Source organism: Pristis pectinata, chromosome 20, assembly GCF_009764475.1.
Source record: "Pristis pectinata isolate sPriPec2 chromosome 20, sPriPec2.1.pri, whole genome shotgun sequence".
Classification (NCBI taxonomy): domain Eukaryota; kingdom Metazoa; phylum Chordata; class Chondrichthyes; order Rhinopristiformes; family Pristidae; genus Pristis; species Pristis pectinata.
In genome coordinates, this window is record NC_067424.1 from 11,233,344 (window position 1) to 11,248,064 (window position 14,721).

The 14,721-nt window shown below is 38.3% G+C and overlaps 1 protein-coding gene across 1 annotated transcript in view; it reads right to left on the minus strand.

Annotated features, from left to right (window-relative positions):
• Window positions 1-246: 246 nt before the first annotated feature.
• The window catches only part of dstyk (dual serine/threonine and tyrosine protein kinase), a 77,378-nt gene continuing 62,903 nt past the window's right edge, over window positions 247-14,721 (minus strand). The window contains exons 10-13 of the mRNA XM_052034758.1: window positions 13,307-13,420; window positions 9,306-9,420; window positions 8,094-8,228; window positions 247-6,858 (exon numbers count right to left, since the gene is read on the minus strand). Of these exons, the coding sequence (XP_051890718.1) occupies window positions 6,677-6,858; window positions 8,094-8,228; window positions 9,306-9,420; window positions 13,307-13,420 (546 nt within the window). The 3' untranslated portion in view covers window positions 247-6,676. The remainder of the gene's footprint in view (window positions 6,859-8,093; window positions 8,229-9,305; window positions 9,421-13,306; window positions 13,421-14,721) is intronic.

The window sequence follows — 14,721 nt, forward strand, 5'->3', positions numbered from 1 at the left end:
AAGTCATTTTCAAAAAGGGATACAAAGAGGCAAATGGAAAACAGGAGAGTGAAATAGCCCTTTCAAAACATTAAGTAGAACCACACAAGGTTGAATGGTCCAAATTCGACAGAAAGATAACTCTGGTCATATTCACGTAGTAAAATGAAGTTTCAGTTGTTACTCCCATAGGACCTCCAGTATGAAAAGGCAAAAAGGCACTATTGCAGAACCAAAGCACAAGTGAGATATTAAACACACAAAATAGGTTAATGTTCATCTTTATTATATAAGCACCTTGTATTTTGTGCATTTTTCCAGTTTTTATATAAAACAAGGATTTGAGAACATTGGCATTTTAACAATAGAACACTTTAAAATAATTACTTGATCTTTATACTTTATCCAATGGCATAATTGAAGATAAGGAATACACAATGGTAAAATATTAATATGCACCAAACTAGTTATTGTTTTCCATTGCACGAGAGTCCAAGCATATTTAGCATTTAAAAGATCACCTTGATGATGCAGAGTCTAGTCACCATTTGCATTAAAATAAAGTGTGTCAGAATGTACCAAACAGGAGGACAATAAAAAACAATTGTTCTATACAAGATTGTGCTGATGATTTGTGCAGCTAGCCAACAAGTTCTACCCACAGAGGTCTCCCTCAAAAGTGGATATACTGTGGTATTGCTTCAAATACTTCCTCCATGCCCTCCCCATTAAAGGAAGAGAGTGATGGGGAATCATTTGGAGACATCCAAATACCTATATAGGATATATATAATGCCATCTTGGTTTCCTGTTAACAGGTAGCCTAGGGAGGATGTTGAGTTCAATTAGATTTGGGTAAATTAGGGTGAGTAGATTGAGCAGTGAAGAGGGAAGACTTTAAGGGGAAAAAAAACAGGATTTTTGACACTTACCAAGAACATACCCTTCCATTCACAAGCTAACATAATACACACATACAGGAGTTCTCATCCCTTTGCCTCAATTCCTTGCTTATATCATCAAATCATGTTAAGGTGTCAGTGGCCAGAGTACTAGCAATGGTTAGAGGGAACTTCTCCAAAGGATTGTTTCTGCAACCATGATACGATGAAAAGACCCAGAATTCTGCAGTGACAAATTTTGCATGTAACTGCACCAAAGCTTGGGAAATGAGTAAACTAACATGCTGACCAAACTCTCAAAAGTGATGGGATGATATGCGAGTTTACTTGTCACCCAAACATGTGCATCAATGATCAAGATGAAAGTAAATAGGTCATAAATTAGCAGAGGATTTAAAAGTTGCAAGTAAAACTAGAAGTTATATAAATGGGACCTTATGGGTAATTATTTTCTCATCATTTTGTCCATTGTCCACTGCAGTCTTTCCAAAAAAGATTTTAAATAAAGCAATAAGATCAATCATCCTTTCTCACATACCACATTTACAACTATATGCATTATACAAATAGATGTGGATATACTTCCACTTAATATATTTAAGCAAATATGGTTTTATGATAGATTGCCGTAATTATTAATAAACCACATTCAATTAGTAGTACGGACTTTGTTTGCCCACATGGAATTGAGCACTCCTATGGAAAAGTGCATGAACCTGGACCATGGTACATTGAAGGGAAGTAGGCCAAGCAGGAAGATGACATGTTGGATGGTTACATTTCAGTAGAATGTCCAGTTAAGTCCTGTGGAACATGGACATCCTAAATACTTTGTGGGATGAAGGGAAAGATGGATCAAGACTCAGCATGGCCAAAGGAAGACAGATGAAAACATGCACCATATGTAAACATGCCACCCTGGGAATTTTTAATGCTAGACTTTTGCTAATGGAATGAAGAGCAGTGCCTTAATATAAAAAAAAATCAAAAACTAGTGCAAACCAGTTGCAGGTAGCTGACCAAAAGGAGCTCACAAACACAAAGTAGTATCCATGTAACCATAGTTTGAGTAATGAAGTCCCATTTTCACTTATTAGGAATTTATGAAGAACTAACAAGTGCAATGGGTCTTGTTGCTTTACACACAACACAAATGGAGCTAAACAAGCACACAAAATACAATGACAGAGACTAACAAAATATAATGAGGGAGAGACCAGTCCATAACCAGACTAATAATTCCATCAAAACTTTGCTTTGTTTTTGCCAGCAGCAGCAGCTTTAAATGCTTGAACATGACATCAAGACTTCTCACCACCTGGAACAGGTCAACTTGTGGGAATGAGGAGAAAAGTACCGAAGTTTAAAAAGTGCACTCTCATGTCTGTTTGGAGTAATTCCAAGGTTCAGAATATTCTGGCTTAGTGCTAGTTTCTGTGGAATGCACAAAGATCAAGGATCACTAAAATCAAGTGTGGACGACAATGCACCAAAAAGAGAAACAGGAATCTCCACATGATCTTATTTGACTGAAAGAAATCTGATTTCATCCATTACTTCAGAAAAACCAGCAGCTTCTGACTTCAACATTATGCAACTGACTGTACAACATTTGTTGAAATAATAATGACACTAACACTATTTTTCCCTTCATATGCTTACCAACAAACAGCAAGGGGGCACAAAATGGAGCATCTGCACCTATCTGCTTTGCACCTTAAGCACTCCAATGCACTTGGACCATATCTTCACTCCCAAAGATGGTGCTTAAGCAGTTGAGAAATTCAAACCAAACCCAGCCAGGATGCTCAGGTTGGGATGATTCCTTAACGAATTGTGATCAAGATTTAAACCACTGAAGCTCTCCATCAAAAGATGACAGAAGAGGAAACTGGCTGAAGGTTCATGACTCCCTGAACATAAATATGATCCAGTTTGAAAATGCAACTAGAAATAAACCAAGCTGAAGATTGTGACTCTGGAGAACTAGACTCGACAAGGCTTCAATATGAAGATAATTTGTTCAAAGGCAGCGTTGCCCCTTTCTCCTCACATTCCTTCAATTGCTTGTTATGAATTATACTCAAATCTTCTTTAATTTCTTTGGCTTTTCCAAAACGTTCTTAAAGTTTAATAGTAACAATGTTTTCTTAAGTGCCGTTTCCCATATAACATTCTAATTTCAGGGAACTTTAATGTTCAATGAGACAATGAATACTTCTCCTTACGTCTCAGATGCAACTTACAGGGAGAGGTACAGCTGGGGCCAGGAGGAGAAATAAAGCTCTCCCTTCTCTGCAGTAACACCAATTTAATCACATTCCAACCTCACTTTAAGTGTTTGTGCTCCCAATTTGCCCATGACTTCCAAAGATAGTTTTGTTCTACGCGGTTTACATGTAGTAGGGATGTAGCTGAAGCTGACCTTAACTCAAGGAACACATCAGGACAGGCTGAAGGAAATAAGTCTATGCAGGAATCACATGCAGGTCTTAAAATGAAAGAACAACTTTGCTAATGAATAGGCTTTGTGTAAACTTGCACAAGCTTAATCTTTCATCCAATGTAGGTGGTTCAATTATTAATACTCTCAATATTAAAAATTGAACCAAAGAAACCAGAAATCCAAGCTATTTTAGGAAAAAATAGATTCTGCAAAAAATATTTGAAATGACTGAATTAACAGTAATATCTTCCCTCCCAACACAATCTCAAAGCCTGTTCAGAATAGATATTAGGACTAATGTTATGTTGATCTCTGAACAGTAGTGAAGTCCAGAAAATGCAAAAGATAGTTATGAATATTAAGCTAGTTTTAAAGAAAAAAAGCATTAGTTTGTGTGGACAAATTGGTCACCCTACAAACACCGAGCCCTTCCACTAATTACCCCAGGGGTTTTAAAGTATTTTGCGCAGATAATTAAAAGATGTAGAGTTCTTTTTAGTTCTTGGAGTTACTGACCTGCACAGAAACCCCCTTTCTTGAAACTTAATTTCAAAGTTGGCTGATTTCCAGCATTCTTTCACCCAATTAACAAGTCTGCTTTGCTGTGAAATAGTGGATTCTTGGTATTGAATTCCAACAGTGAATCACCACCTACCATCCTTTGCAGTGTAGTGTTTTTAATGGTCTGGTGTTCAAGTTACAGACTGATGAGGATCCATGCCTCTTGTAACCATTACAATTTGGTAGACTCTAAGAAGTGGGACATGAAGGTTTGAAATGTAAATGTAATAGACATGTACAAATTAGCGACCTCAGACTTAATCCCATCCTAATGAAGTTTGTTTTTACATTACATGATTTGTAAAACACTAACAGCAACAAACAGTAACAAAAGCAATTTTCTTACCCCAAAAGCAATACTGGTATACAGAACTAGGTGGTTAATAAAAAGATAGTTTTTGCATGTATCCAAGTTGGTGTAGTCTTTGTAACAGACCCAAGCTCTCAGTGCAAGTGGCCACTCAAAAATGTCTCCTTCTGGGAGATGTAGCATTTCTATACAAGGATCAGCACAACTATTCATACCACCATTATTTCATGAACAGATTTAAGGAAATAAAGTTTCAGCCTTCATATCAAGTGTGCAGATGTTTACAGCCGATTCACCCTTACATTAAAACAGTTAAATTTGCCCAGAGATACCCCCTTCCCTAAAATAAACATTGTTTGTCTGTCCACCAAACCCACGATCATCTAATCCTTCTCTCAACCATGCGAACAGTTCAAGGCAGAGTTGGAGTGGATGGTAAACAAAAACCTCAAGACCTGCATTTTACATAGACTGAACAATCCATAATGATTAAAATAGTGAACTGCAAGACCATTCCAGCTATTAGCACATAATTCGTTTATATAAAAAAATAGTGTTCTCACTGTCAAGCAGATTCAGGAAAGGTGGAGTGTTCAATGCTCCCCTCTGCTCAGAAGTGCAAAAGGAAACAAATGCCAAGGTGGTAAAATGGGTTGGGGTGGGCAGATGTTGCTCATTTTCAGAATAAATCAGTCTATCCTCCAACACTTTCCATCACTATTACAAGGCTAACTCATTTACTCATCTGGCCCAATTTTTTTCTCCCCAAAAAATATAACCAACATGGATCCATGCTATGCAGCTTGCTTGTGTGACAAAGTTGAAAATCATACTGTTGTGGTCTGAAATAAAACAGTGAAGGACTACATTTAAAGATATGGTAGACTTAATAATATCTAACTTTAAGGACAAAAGACAATCTCAAGAGTGCAACAAATATCACTCAAATAGTTAAGTTAACAATGAAATTACACAATAGTTTAAAAATAATATATTTTATAAAAGACCACATGAGAAGAGATTTCCTGGGAGTGAAAACAAATTTCAAGCAATCGCACAAAATGAAGGATGATCAAGCATCCAATTTGCACTTTGCCAAAATGGAGTGGAATGTAAAATGTGGGTGTTGGTTCACCTTATCCCATTAAAAGGCCCAATCAAATACACTTGGAATGATGTTGATTCCAAGTTTGCTTATGGTCAACCAATGTGTCATTCCTCAGTAGCTATGGAGCGACAAATGGACAGACAGGTTACAGAAATTAGTAAAAACTGGGTGATCTTCAACTTGGTTTTTTGATGCTAAAATGGAACAATGTGCAACAGCAGAAAATGTAGTGTAATACTAGACAGTTCCAAGGGTATTCAAATCAGGAGGTATCCCACTGTCTAATTCCTTGAAAGTCTTTTAAGGGCTCATAGAAAGATAAGGACTGTAACAACCTTGCTTCTGTCCTCCATCTTGAGACTGTTGATTTCAGATCAAAAGCCAACGAATCTATAACATGGCAAACATTTGGAATTTAAACACCAGAGCACTAAAAGGACAGAGACTAAGGGCACAATTGGACCGGTTTTATACTTCAATTCTGAGCATTTTTCTTTATATCAGCAGACTTTTTAGTTTTCATTGAACTGAACAATGATATTGTGCAAAGTGATAGTGTTTGTTAATGTTTTGAAATGGATCTTAATACACAAAGATCCTAAAGCTTTAGATAAAGTAGATGGTGGCCTTTTTTTTTGCAAAAGGAACATCTTCCTTCCAGACACATGCATTAAGGTGGCATAATACATTCTAAAGCTTGAGCATCATCACCATTTCACATACATAGTAATGCAGACAAAACAAATAGTGCAGCTCTGCATTAATTTCCCAATATCTGTGTCATCAAACAAACTGAAGTGTAAAATTAGTGCAAAGTGACACTATTTGTGGCAAGCGAATAAGTGCCAGCATATAAAAAATGTTTAGAATTAGAACAAAAAATGGAAAAGGACCAAAAGCCCAATGTTTAAAGTTATTTTTCCTCTCCTCCCTCAACATCAAACAGCTGAACAGTTACCAGTGACTCCGATACATGCTCAGGAAGCAGTAGTTTGCATGGATCAGAGTGAGAGAGAGGAGACACAAATAAGCAATATTCCTTCTGCACCTTCTATTTATGGCATTCTGAGACAACTCATAGCCCCAAACAAGATTTGCTCAAAAATACTGCTGGGGGAAAAAAAAACAAAGAATTCCTTGCATCAGTCTCAAGCAGCTGTAGTATTGCATCACCAAGTCAAAAAAAAAATCAAGTTTTACTTTTGTGCTGCATAGCAGATGGTAAACAGTGACACTAAACTAGTGTTAATACTGATACTGGTTCAATGCAAACAAACCTGCCTCAATGAACTGGGTCATTTTTAACCCATCCCACCCACCCCCATCAACATCACGGACATTTCCTACAAGTCTGCACTGCCTTCAACACTTCACGTTGAGCCATCTTTTCGCTGCTGCCCAGAATTGCTTTTGCAGAGCCTGTCCATGATGCTTTGGAGGATGGGTTGAACAATTCCTAGTAGGGGCCTCTGTGAAGGGTCACCACTCCAACAAGCTTCCATCAGTTGCCAGCACTCCTCATCAAATGCAGGAAGCCTTTCTGGTCTTGCACCTGGAATCACAGAATCATAAAAGGCTGCCACTTAGTCCAGAGTACAAGACACTTAAAGAACTGCTCAATTATTCCTATTCTTTCCCATCACAGATTGCAAACTGGTTGCCTTAAAAATAATTCCTTCTCTGGAAAGAGAAACAGAGCTAACACCTCAGGCCGATAACCTTGGGCCTTTAATACGCCGAAAAGATGAGCTGTTCTTCCTCAAGGGTTGTGAAGACCTGACCTGCAGAGATTCAACTTTATGCAAATCTTCCCAATAATAGTTTATTTTGCCTGCTGTTCACCCCTTGTGAAACCTAAGACACTGAACTTTTTTCGTCCCAAACCAGAAATTAAGTGATTTCTTCCCTTATCAATAACCCACAACAGTGAAAAGAACTCCACAGTTATGTGTATAGGATGCTTAGTCCTGCACATAAATCAGAAATAGAACTATTACCATCCCACAAAATAATTTGATATTTCTTCCCCAGACCAAACAGTAACCAAAAACATGCCCACAGAGATTTAGTTCGAACATCAGTCAAGACTAGAATAGTCAAGTGTGAAAACTCAGCAATACCTCCACTGAAGACATATTTAAAATGGAAATTCACTTAATAATGAACATACTACAAACAAAATTTGCTGCTAATCTGCTACCAAGGTATTTTGTCTTTACGTTCATCAGATTGTAATATCTACACATCTTGATTTCTGGGGAAATTGCTCATTTGTGACTTGTGGAAAATTTGGTTTACAGACAGTTCTCAGCAATGGAACCCCTGCATAACCCGAGGACTGACTTTTTTTTAAATCTTGGAACAATGCAAGAAGCCAAAGGCAGCAGAAAGTGGGAGTGGGAATGGGAATGAAAATACCACAAGTCACCACTCCCGGTTGATTGAACAGAGGAGTTCTGCAAAGTGTTTACCCAATCTGCTTTATTTTGTTTGAGTGGCCTTCTTATTACCCATTTTAAACCATAGGGTTCCTTCAATTAAGTATCCAGGCTTCTTGAGCTTTCCCCAAATTCCTGCAGCTACTATGACCCAAGCTCTGGAATTCCTTGTACAAACCTATCCAAGTCTTCCTTGACTCATGAAGAGATACCTTAAAATCCTCCTCTGATCTATCACATAACATTCCTGCTAATTTCCACTTTGTTACAGACATGACAATAAATGCAAGTGATCATTGAGGGAAGCTCCAATTTGTTTGACCAAGTTGGAGAAATGTTTAATAATTACCCTTCTTCACATTGGTCCACAGCTGATCCTTGCTTGAACATTTCTCAAATGCTTCCGGAAGTTTAATTGTCCCCGTGCAGAGATACCAGAAAAGGATGCCAAAAGCATACACGTCTACCGAATTATCATACTTTCCTGAAGGGAGCAAACAAATAAAAAAACTGTTTTAAAGGCACGAAGATAAATTACAGCACAAATCAGTCAAGTAGCTGATACATTTGTGCAGTTAGTAGAGCCACTGCCTCAACCCCATGGGCCCAGGTTCAATCCCGACCTTGGGTACTGGCTGTGTGGAGTTTACATGTTCTCCCCGTGGCTGCTGAGATTTCACTGGGTGCTCTGGCTTCCTCCTATATCCCAAAAACATGTGGGTTGGTAGGTTCATCGGTCAGTGTAAAGTGCCCTGGTGTGGAGGAGAGTGGTAATATTGACAGTTGATGAAAAGTAGGGAGAATAAACGAGAGATTAACATGGGAATAGTATAATTGGGTGGTTGATGGCCAGTGTGCATTCAGTGGGCCAAAGGGCCTGTTTCTGTGTCATCTATGACTACGATCTCATTATGCAAATACATTTGAAGGGCTAAATGGTCTGCACTGTTCTTTTAACCAGGCTAATGCCAACAAAAATAGCTAATTGGGCAGACTGCCGAGGTGCCAAATCTACCACTGACAATGAAAGAACCCTGTGCATGACTAAGTGCTATTTCAGGAGGAGAGGGGGCTGTTAAACTGCATTCACACACAGCAATGCCAGGAAAAGGAGAGCACATTTTATACTTCAACCAGCATCAAAATGAAGGGAGAGTGTCAGTAGCAATGGTCATTAACCTCCCTAGCCAGCCTCACAGTGAACAACCATCATTTTTTGTACATTTCTCAAGCTACCTCTCTTCCACACATGGACAGAAACAACTCATGGAATAAAAGATACACAGCCAAAAGCATCAGATCTCTGAAGATGCTGTGCTAAGCTGACATTTAACGCACACTGGATAGAAGAGTGGAAACCCTGAGTGCCTCAGAACTGTGGGGTGGGGAGGGGAGGGGAGGGGAAAATGCCAAAGTCAAATTAAAATTTGAACACATTTCTTTTCCAATAGGGCTTCCTACTACTACTACCACCCACTAAGTGATAGGAGGCTACAAAGCTTTCCTAAAGTCAGTGTATTTCAATGATTACAAAAGACAATCCACTGATAAAGCAACATACCTGAAAACAGCTCAGGTGCCATGTGTATAGGTGTTCCCACAATGCTCCCAGACATCATTGCCTCAGGCTTGCAAAATCCCAGATCTGTGATTTTGGCTCGATTTTGCTTATCCAACTTTGGGATTACAGAAGAGAAAAAGACATTATGTTGAAAGCACCTTGCACAGCCCAAGAGTAAGAAATGGTTTATAACCTGATGGCATGAAGCTGCCACGTTGCCCAGTACCATGTAAAGCTAATGAATATCACTCGTTTGTGAATGTATTGCAACTGATGCTGGAAATCAGTCTCCATAGGTAAAGGTACAGGAAAGAAACAGCAAGTTGAACTCTAGGTTCCCTCCTGTCGAGCATGGTGGCAAGCTGATGTCCGTTGCGACAATGGTAGCAGATTGAGCAAAGCTGCTACCATTACCATGGACTTTATTCTCTCAGGCCAGCAAACTGATTGATACAGTTCTGGAGTTCAAAGCAGCTAATCTTCCTACTGCTTTTTTCAAATTTTCTTCGGTAATTGATTGTCCTCCACGTGTATGTGATCAAGTGAGCTCACTTGCCCTTGTGGCAACCAAAATACACGTTTGGTGATTTTAATCAGACACTTCATTCTCATCCTGCCATGTAGGCAGCAATGTTGCAGGCAGTTAAGCTTTCCTTGAACTGTTTATTGTGAAGGAGCCAAGTCTCTAACTAGTATAGGAAATAAGAACAACACTTTGATACTTATGAACGTACAAAATTAAGAGCTGGCTGCTTGTCCGCTCCACCAATAAAGATGATTGAACTGGGTGTAACCTGTGTACACTAACAGCATTTTGATATCCTCCCCCACCATCCACCTGCACCCCATCTTGTCCATAGCTCCTTTTGCAGGTGACGCACTGCTACAGCCAATGAATGCTGAGACTTCTTTGTCAAAGCTGGTGTCGTTGGTTATAGTCCCACTTAAGAACTTGATATTTTATTTCTGAGGTTGGTGCTTCCCTGCCAAGAGACTGTTAAAGATAGTCTTGCACAAACAAAGTAAATAAAACAGCAAGTACAGCATGAGCGAGGTTAAACACTGCAGGATATATATCAGCAGCCTAGACAAGTCGACCAATCTCAAACACTACTTTCTTGACAACATACAGACCCAGGTGTCAGTGGCTGTGATTCATTGACACCTTTGCATAGCCACGGGGTTAAACAAGGCTGTGTGTTTGCCCCTATAGCATTTATTGCAATCGGTGTCACTAACAATATTTGATGGTAATATTCTAAACCTCTGCTGATGCAAAATCAGAAGCAAACCCCAAAATATAGGATCTACTCTAAGAGAACAATTAAACATTTTTGTGCATTTTGAAAACAGTCCAACTGTATCTGAAAAGTGGTAGGGAATGTACTCAATGCCCTAGTGAGCAATTTTCCTTCAACCAACATCACCAAAAACTGTCTAATCATAGCATCTTCCTGGTTCAGTACAAGGTGTACATGTACCCACAGATCAATCAGCAAGCTGGGAACCAACTTCACTAATAGAAAGTGACAATGCAGCTGTAGGCTAGGATGTTAGCAAAAATAAAGGGCTCTGTAACCAAGTTTCCAAAGTAATTCATTGTTTGTGACTTGCACTGAAACATCCCAATGACAAAAAACAAACTTATTGCTACATTACCTTAACTTCAAAAGTTAATGTTGAAATGCAAGAATCCACATATGTAAGCATTACAGAAATGCAAACAATTCAAAGCAATTCAATTGAACTGAAACAATAACTTTTGTTCTCATAGATACTTTTTGACCTGGTGATTACTTCGTAGAAATTCTATTTTAAAGACAGACAAGTTGCTCCTTTGTCTGCTGGTTCATGAAAAATCTGTTAAGGCCTAGATGGCTCATTGTTAGCTAGAGAATTGCAATGCATCAAGTGAAATGCTCTAAGAGAAAAAGACAATATACTATGATGATTTAAAAAAGCTTTGACACATCCAAAAAAGTACAAAAGAACCATCATTCTGTCAGGTGAATTTGCGTCATTCCTCTTTCAGCTTTGCTTTATTGCATCTATTATGTATTTATAATGTAAAATGAAGAAAGGCACACCAGGAACAGAACAGAAAATCAATTGCAATTCAAAAATTAAATTAAAACAGAAAGATCACCCTCTGAGATTACAAATGCCAAATTCACTTGGAAATATTGGCAATTTCCTTTGTTCTGCAAGCAATGAAAAACAAGTTAATATCTGAACCTTCAGTTCAAACATACTAATAATTGGAATCAACAGCCAGACCATATTTTGCTTAACTTGGCTCCTGAACACAATGTCAGCTTCAAGAAACAGTTTTGCATTGTAAAAGCTTAGTTCCTCTGCTTCCACAGAATTTGTCAATTTTCACACCAGCCACACGCCTGAAGTGAATGAAGGGTTACCAATTTGGTGCTATGGGTCTTCTTAGCCAAACATGCAGATTAAAATGACCCCATGCTTGGAGATAACAGAAACATCTATCTGCATTGTATTCCAAAGAAATGGGGAAAAACAAAGGGGCAAAATAATGGATCATACTGCTTCAAAAAAAAATTGAGAAAACTTTCTCTAAACAGATTTAAATTCAAGACAAAAAAGACAAAAGTCGCACTCTAAGCTGATCAACTCACTTGGAGCAGAAATGAGACAAGTTTTCTATTCCCCTGCCACCTCCCCCCACCAATTCCCTTCTCAGAAAATAGGAGAAAATTGTACCACTGTATTCATGATCACAACACCATCTCTCAACACGAGATGAACCAAATCCCATCTTCAGAATGAATTTAGCAGAAAGCTGAAATTGAGTGAATTAGGCAGGAAATATTTTGATAAGGGAAAATCAATAGCCACTAAGCTAATCGGTATTGTAAGCCTACTTATTCAAATAGCAAAGCGGAGAAATTAAACAAGCATTTCAAGTTACAAAAACAGCACAAGTACAAAGAATGAAGCAGGACCGTTCAGGTTAAAGCAAGACATCTGTTCAAAACTTAAATGTTTGCATAAAGGAGAAATTATCTACACTGACAGGAGGTCTAACTTGTGGTCAAGGATTTATAATAGCTGGTCCAAAACCAAAAAAAATAGTGGGAGGAACAATTATAGTATAATAAATTACCAAGGAAAGGAACTAAAATAGATTCAATAGAAGTGTTCAGAAAGGAATTGGATACAAACTCAAAGAAAATTTTCAAAACTGAAGGGCCATCCAATCCATCCTCTCTTGCACTTTCCCCAAGAGCCAGCAGAGGTACAGTGACCTGATGTCTGCCTTCATGCTGTATGACTAGTTAAACAGAATTGGAATCAATCCGTGAGGGACTGATTTGTCCTGCTCCAAGATGCAGGCTGTCCCTGGGTAACAAATGGGTTCCATTTTTAAAGATGCCCACAGGTCAGAAAACACACAAAAATCACTCTGGTAACCATACCTCCACAATATTGTGATAAATAGCATCAAAAGCACACAAGACTGATAAAGAATAATTACTAAATCTGGAGATGTTTGTAGTACGTTAATGACTACTAGTTGAATTTCCATTTTAAATGTCTTCAATAGTTGTATTGTTGAGTTTTGACACTTGACTATTTCAGATTCCAGTCTTGACTGATGTTCAAGCTAAGAATTTCTGTGGGATGGTAATATTTCCAGTTCTGATTATGTGGGCTAATGTACAGGAATAAACAGATTTTGCCATTCATAGGAACAAATTCTACACGTCAGACTTCTGAATTTAATAACTTATGGGAGCCCACACTTATGTGGAGGTGTCTGCAAGTTAGATGTTTGTAACCCGGGTACAGCCTGTAACTTTCAGTGCCATGGAAAACAAGTGCTATAAGGAATTACATTGCAAGGTAGGTTTTTCTTCAGGAGACCATAAATGCACAATGCCAAGAGATTAATTTTAGGTAGCATGTCTCCCAACTAAATAGAAGCACTCATTACACAATGGAAAGGCAGAGAAAGAACCTTTAGACCTCACCAAGACATTTTTCAATTTGACATCTCGATGCACAAGGCCTTGTCGGTGGAGAAACCTGATACCTTCCACTACATCAAGGGCAATCTGTAAACGTACTTCAAGCTTGAGACCAACCTAGAAAACCAGAAAATCATTTCTAGAAATTTCTTGGCATCGAGTTTGCAAACATTACATTATGGCTTCAAAATTTACCACCAAATTCCTGAACATAATTTAAGACCAGACAAACCAAAAGGTACATTTCTTCTAGGAAGATTAAAGATGTTTCAAGTGTCTGAATCACTATGAAGTATGATTATTTGCAAGCCTTCAAGTCTATGTCCCACATTGAACATTCAAAACACCATAACATGCAGTAAATCTGAATCACTGGACTTCTGAAACTAGACCTGTCTCAATATCGTAAATTCACTTCCCTTGAGTAATGGAAAAAAAGTCTCCATATGAATTTAAGACCTCCCCCCCCCCCCCCCCAAAAAAGTCTTAGCACATTTTGAAGATACTCTGTAATCCTTAGCTAGATGCTCACTTAAGTAAGGTGCTCTAAAAATTAAACCCAGAGAAAAATTCAGTTATTATTTCAATTATTCTGTTTTATCATGGACTTAACTAAAAGATCACAGCCAAAATGGTCTGATTAGTTCTGGTATTCATATTATAAATTGAAGATGGTGAGAAAGTGTCTTTACCAGGATAGCATCAAAAACATATCAATTAGGGATAGTTCAGCAGGCTGGAGCCATTAGAAGAGTAAATTTAAGGGGTGACCTCATATAAAGGGGTTTAATGGAATAGACCAAGGTGATGTTTCCTTTAAGAGAAAACTATAATTGGAGCAATGATTTTACTGATAAATCCAATGAAGAACCTATGAGAGTTCTTTACCCCTAGTGTAATTGGAAAGTGGAAATTGCAACCATGGGTTTGAAGGTGAACAGCAGAATGACATTTAAGAAACTTAAACAAGACAGAATAGAACAGAAGTACACGTTGATGGAAATAAATGTGAAAAGGCTTTGTGAAGATTGAAATGAAAGTGTTTGGTCAAAGGGCTCATTTCAGTGTCGTAAACTATCATATTTCACATCAACCAAGAAATTAGAATTAAGGAATGGACAGAAAGCAGACGAGCTTCCAGGGAATGAGGAAAAGGGTGGAAAGGCCAAGTGTTGGTGGTCCCCCTTACGGACAGATCTTCATTTCTGTTCAGTGGAAATAACAATTGTGCATCCATCTTAGATGTTCGACAAAAGTTGCCAGTTAAAGATCACTGCCTGACAAAGTCAACTGTAAGCCCAAGGAACACTCAAATTCTGCTAATATTGGTGGATCAGATTTCAAATTTTATAGAATGAAGGGAAACCTTCAAGGGAAATCAAAAAACAAAGTGGGGAGAGGGGCATGGAAAACAAGCT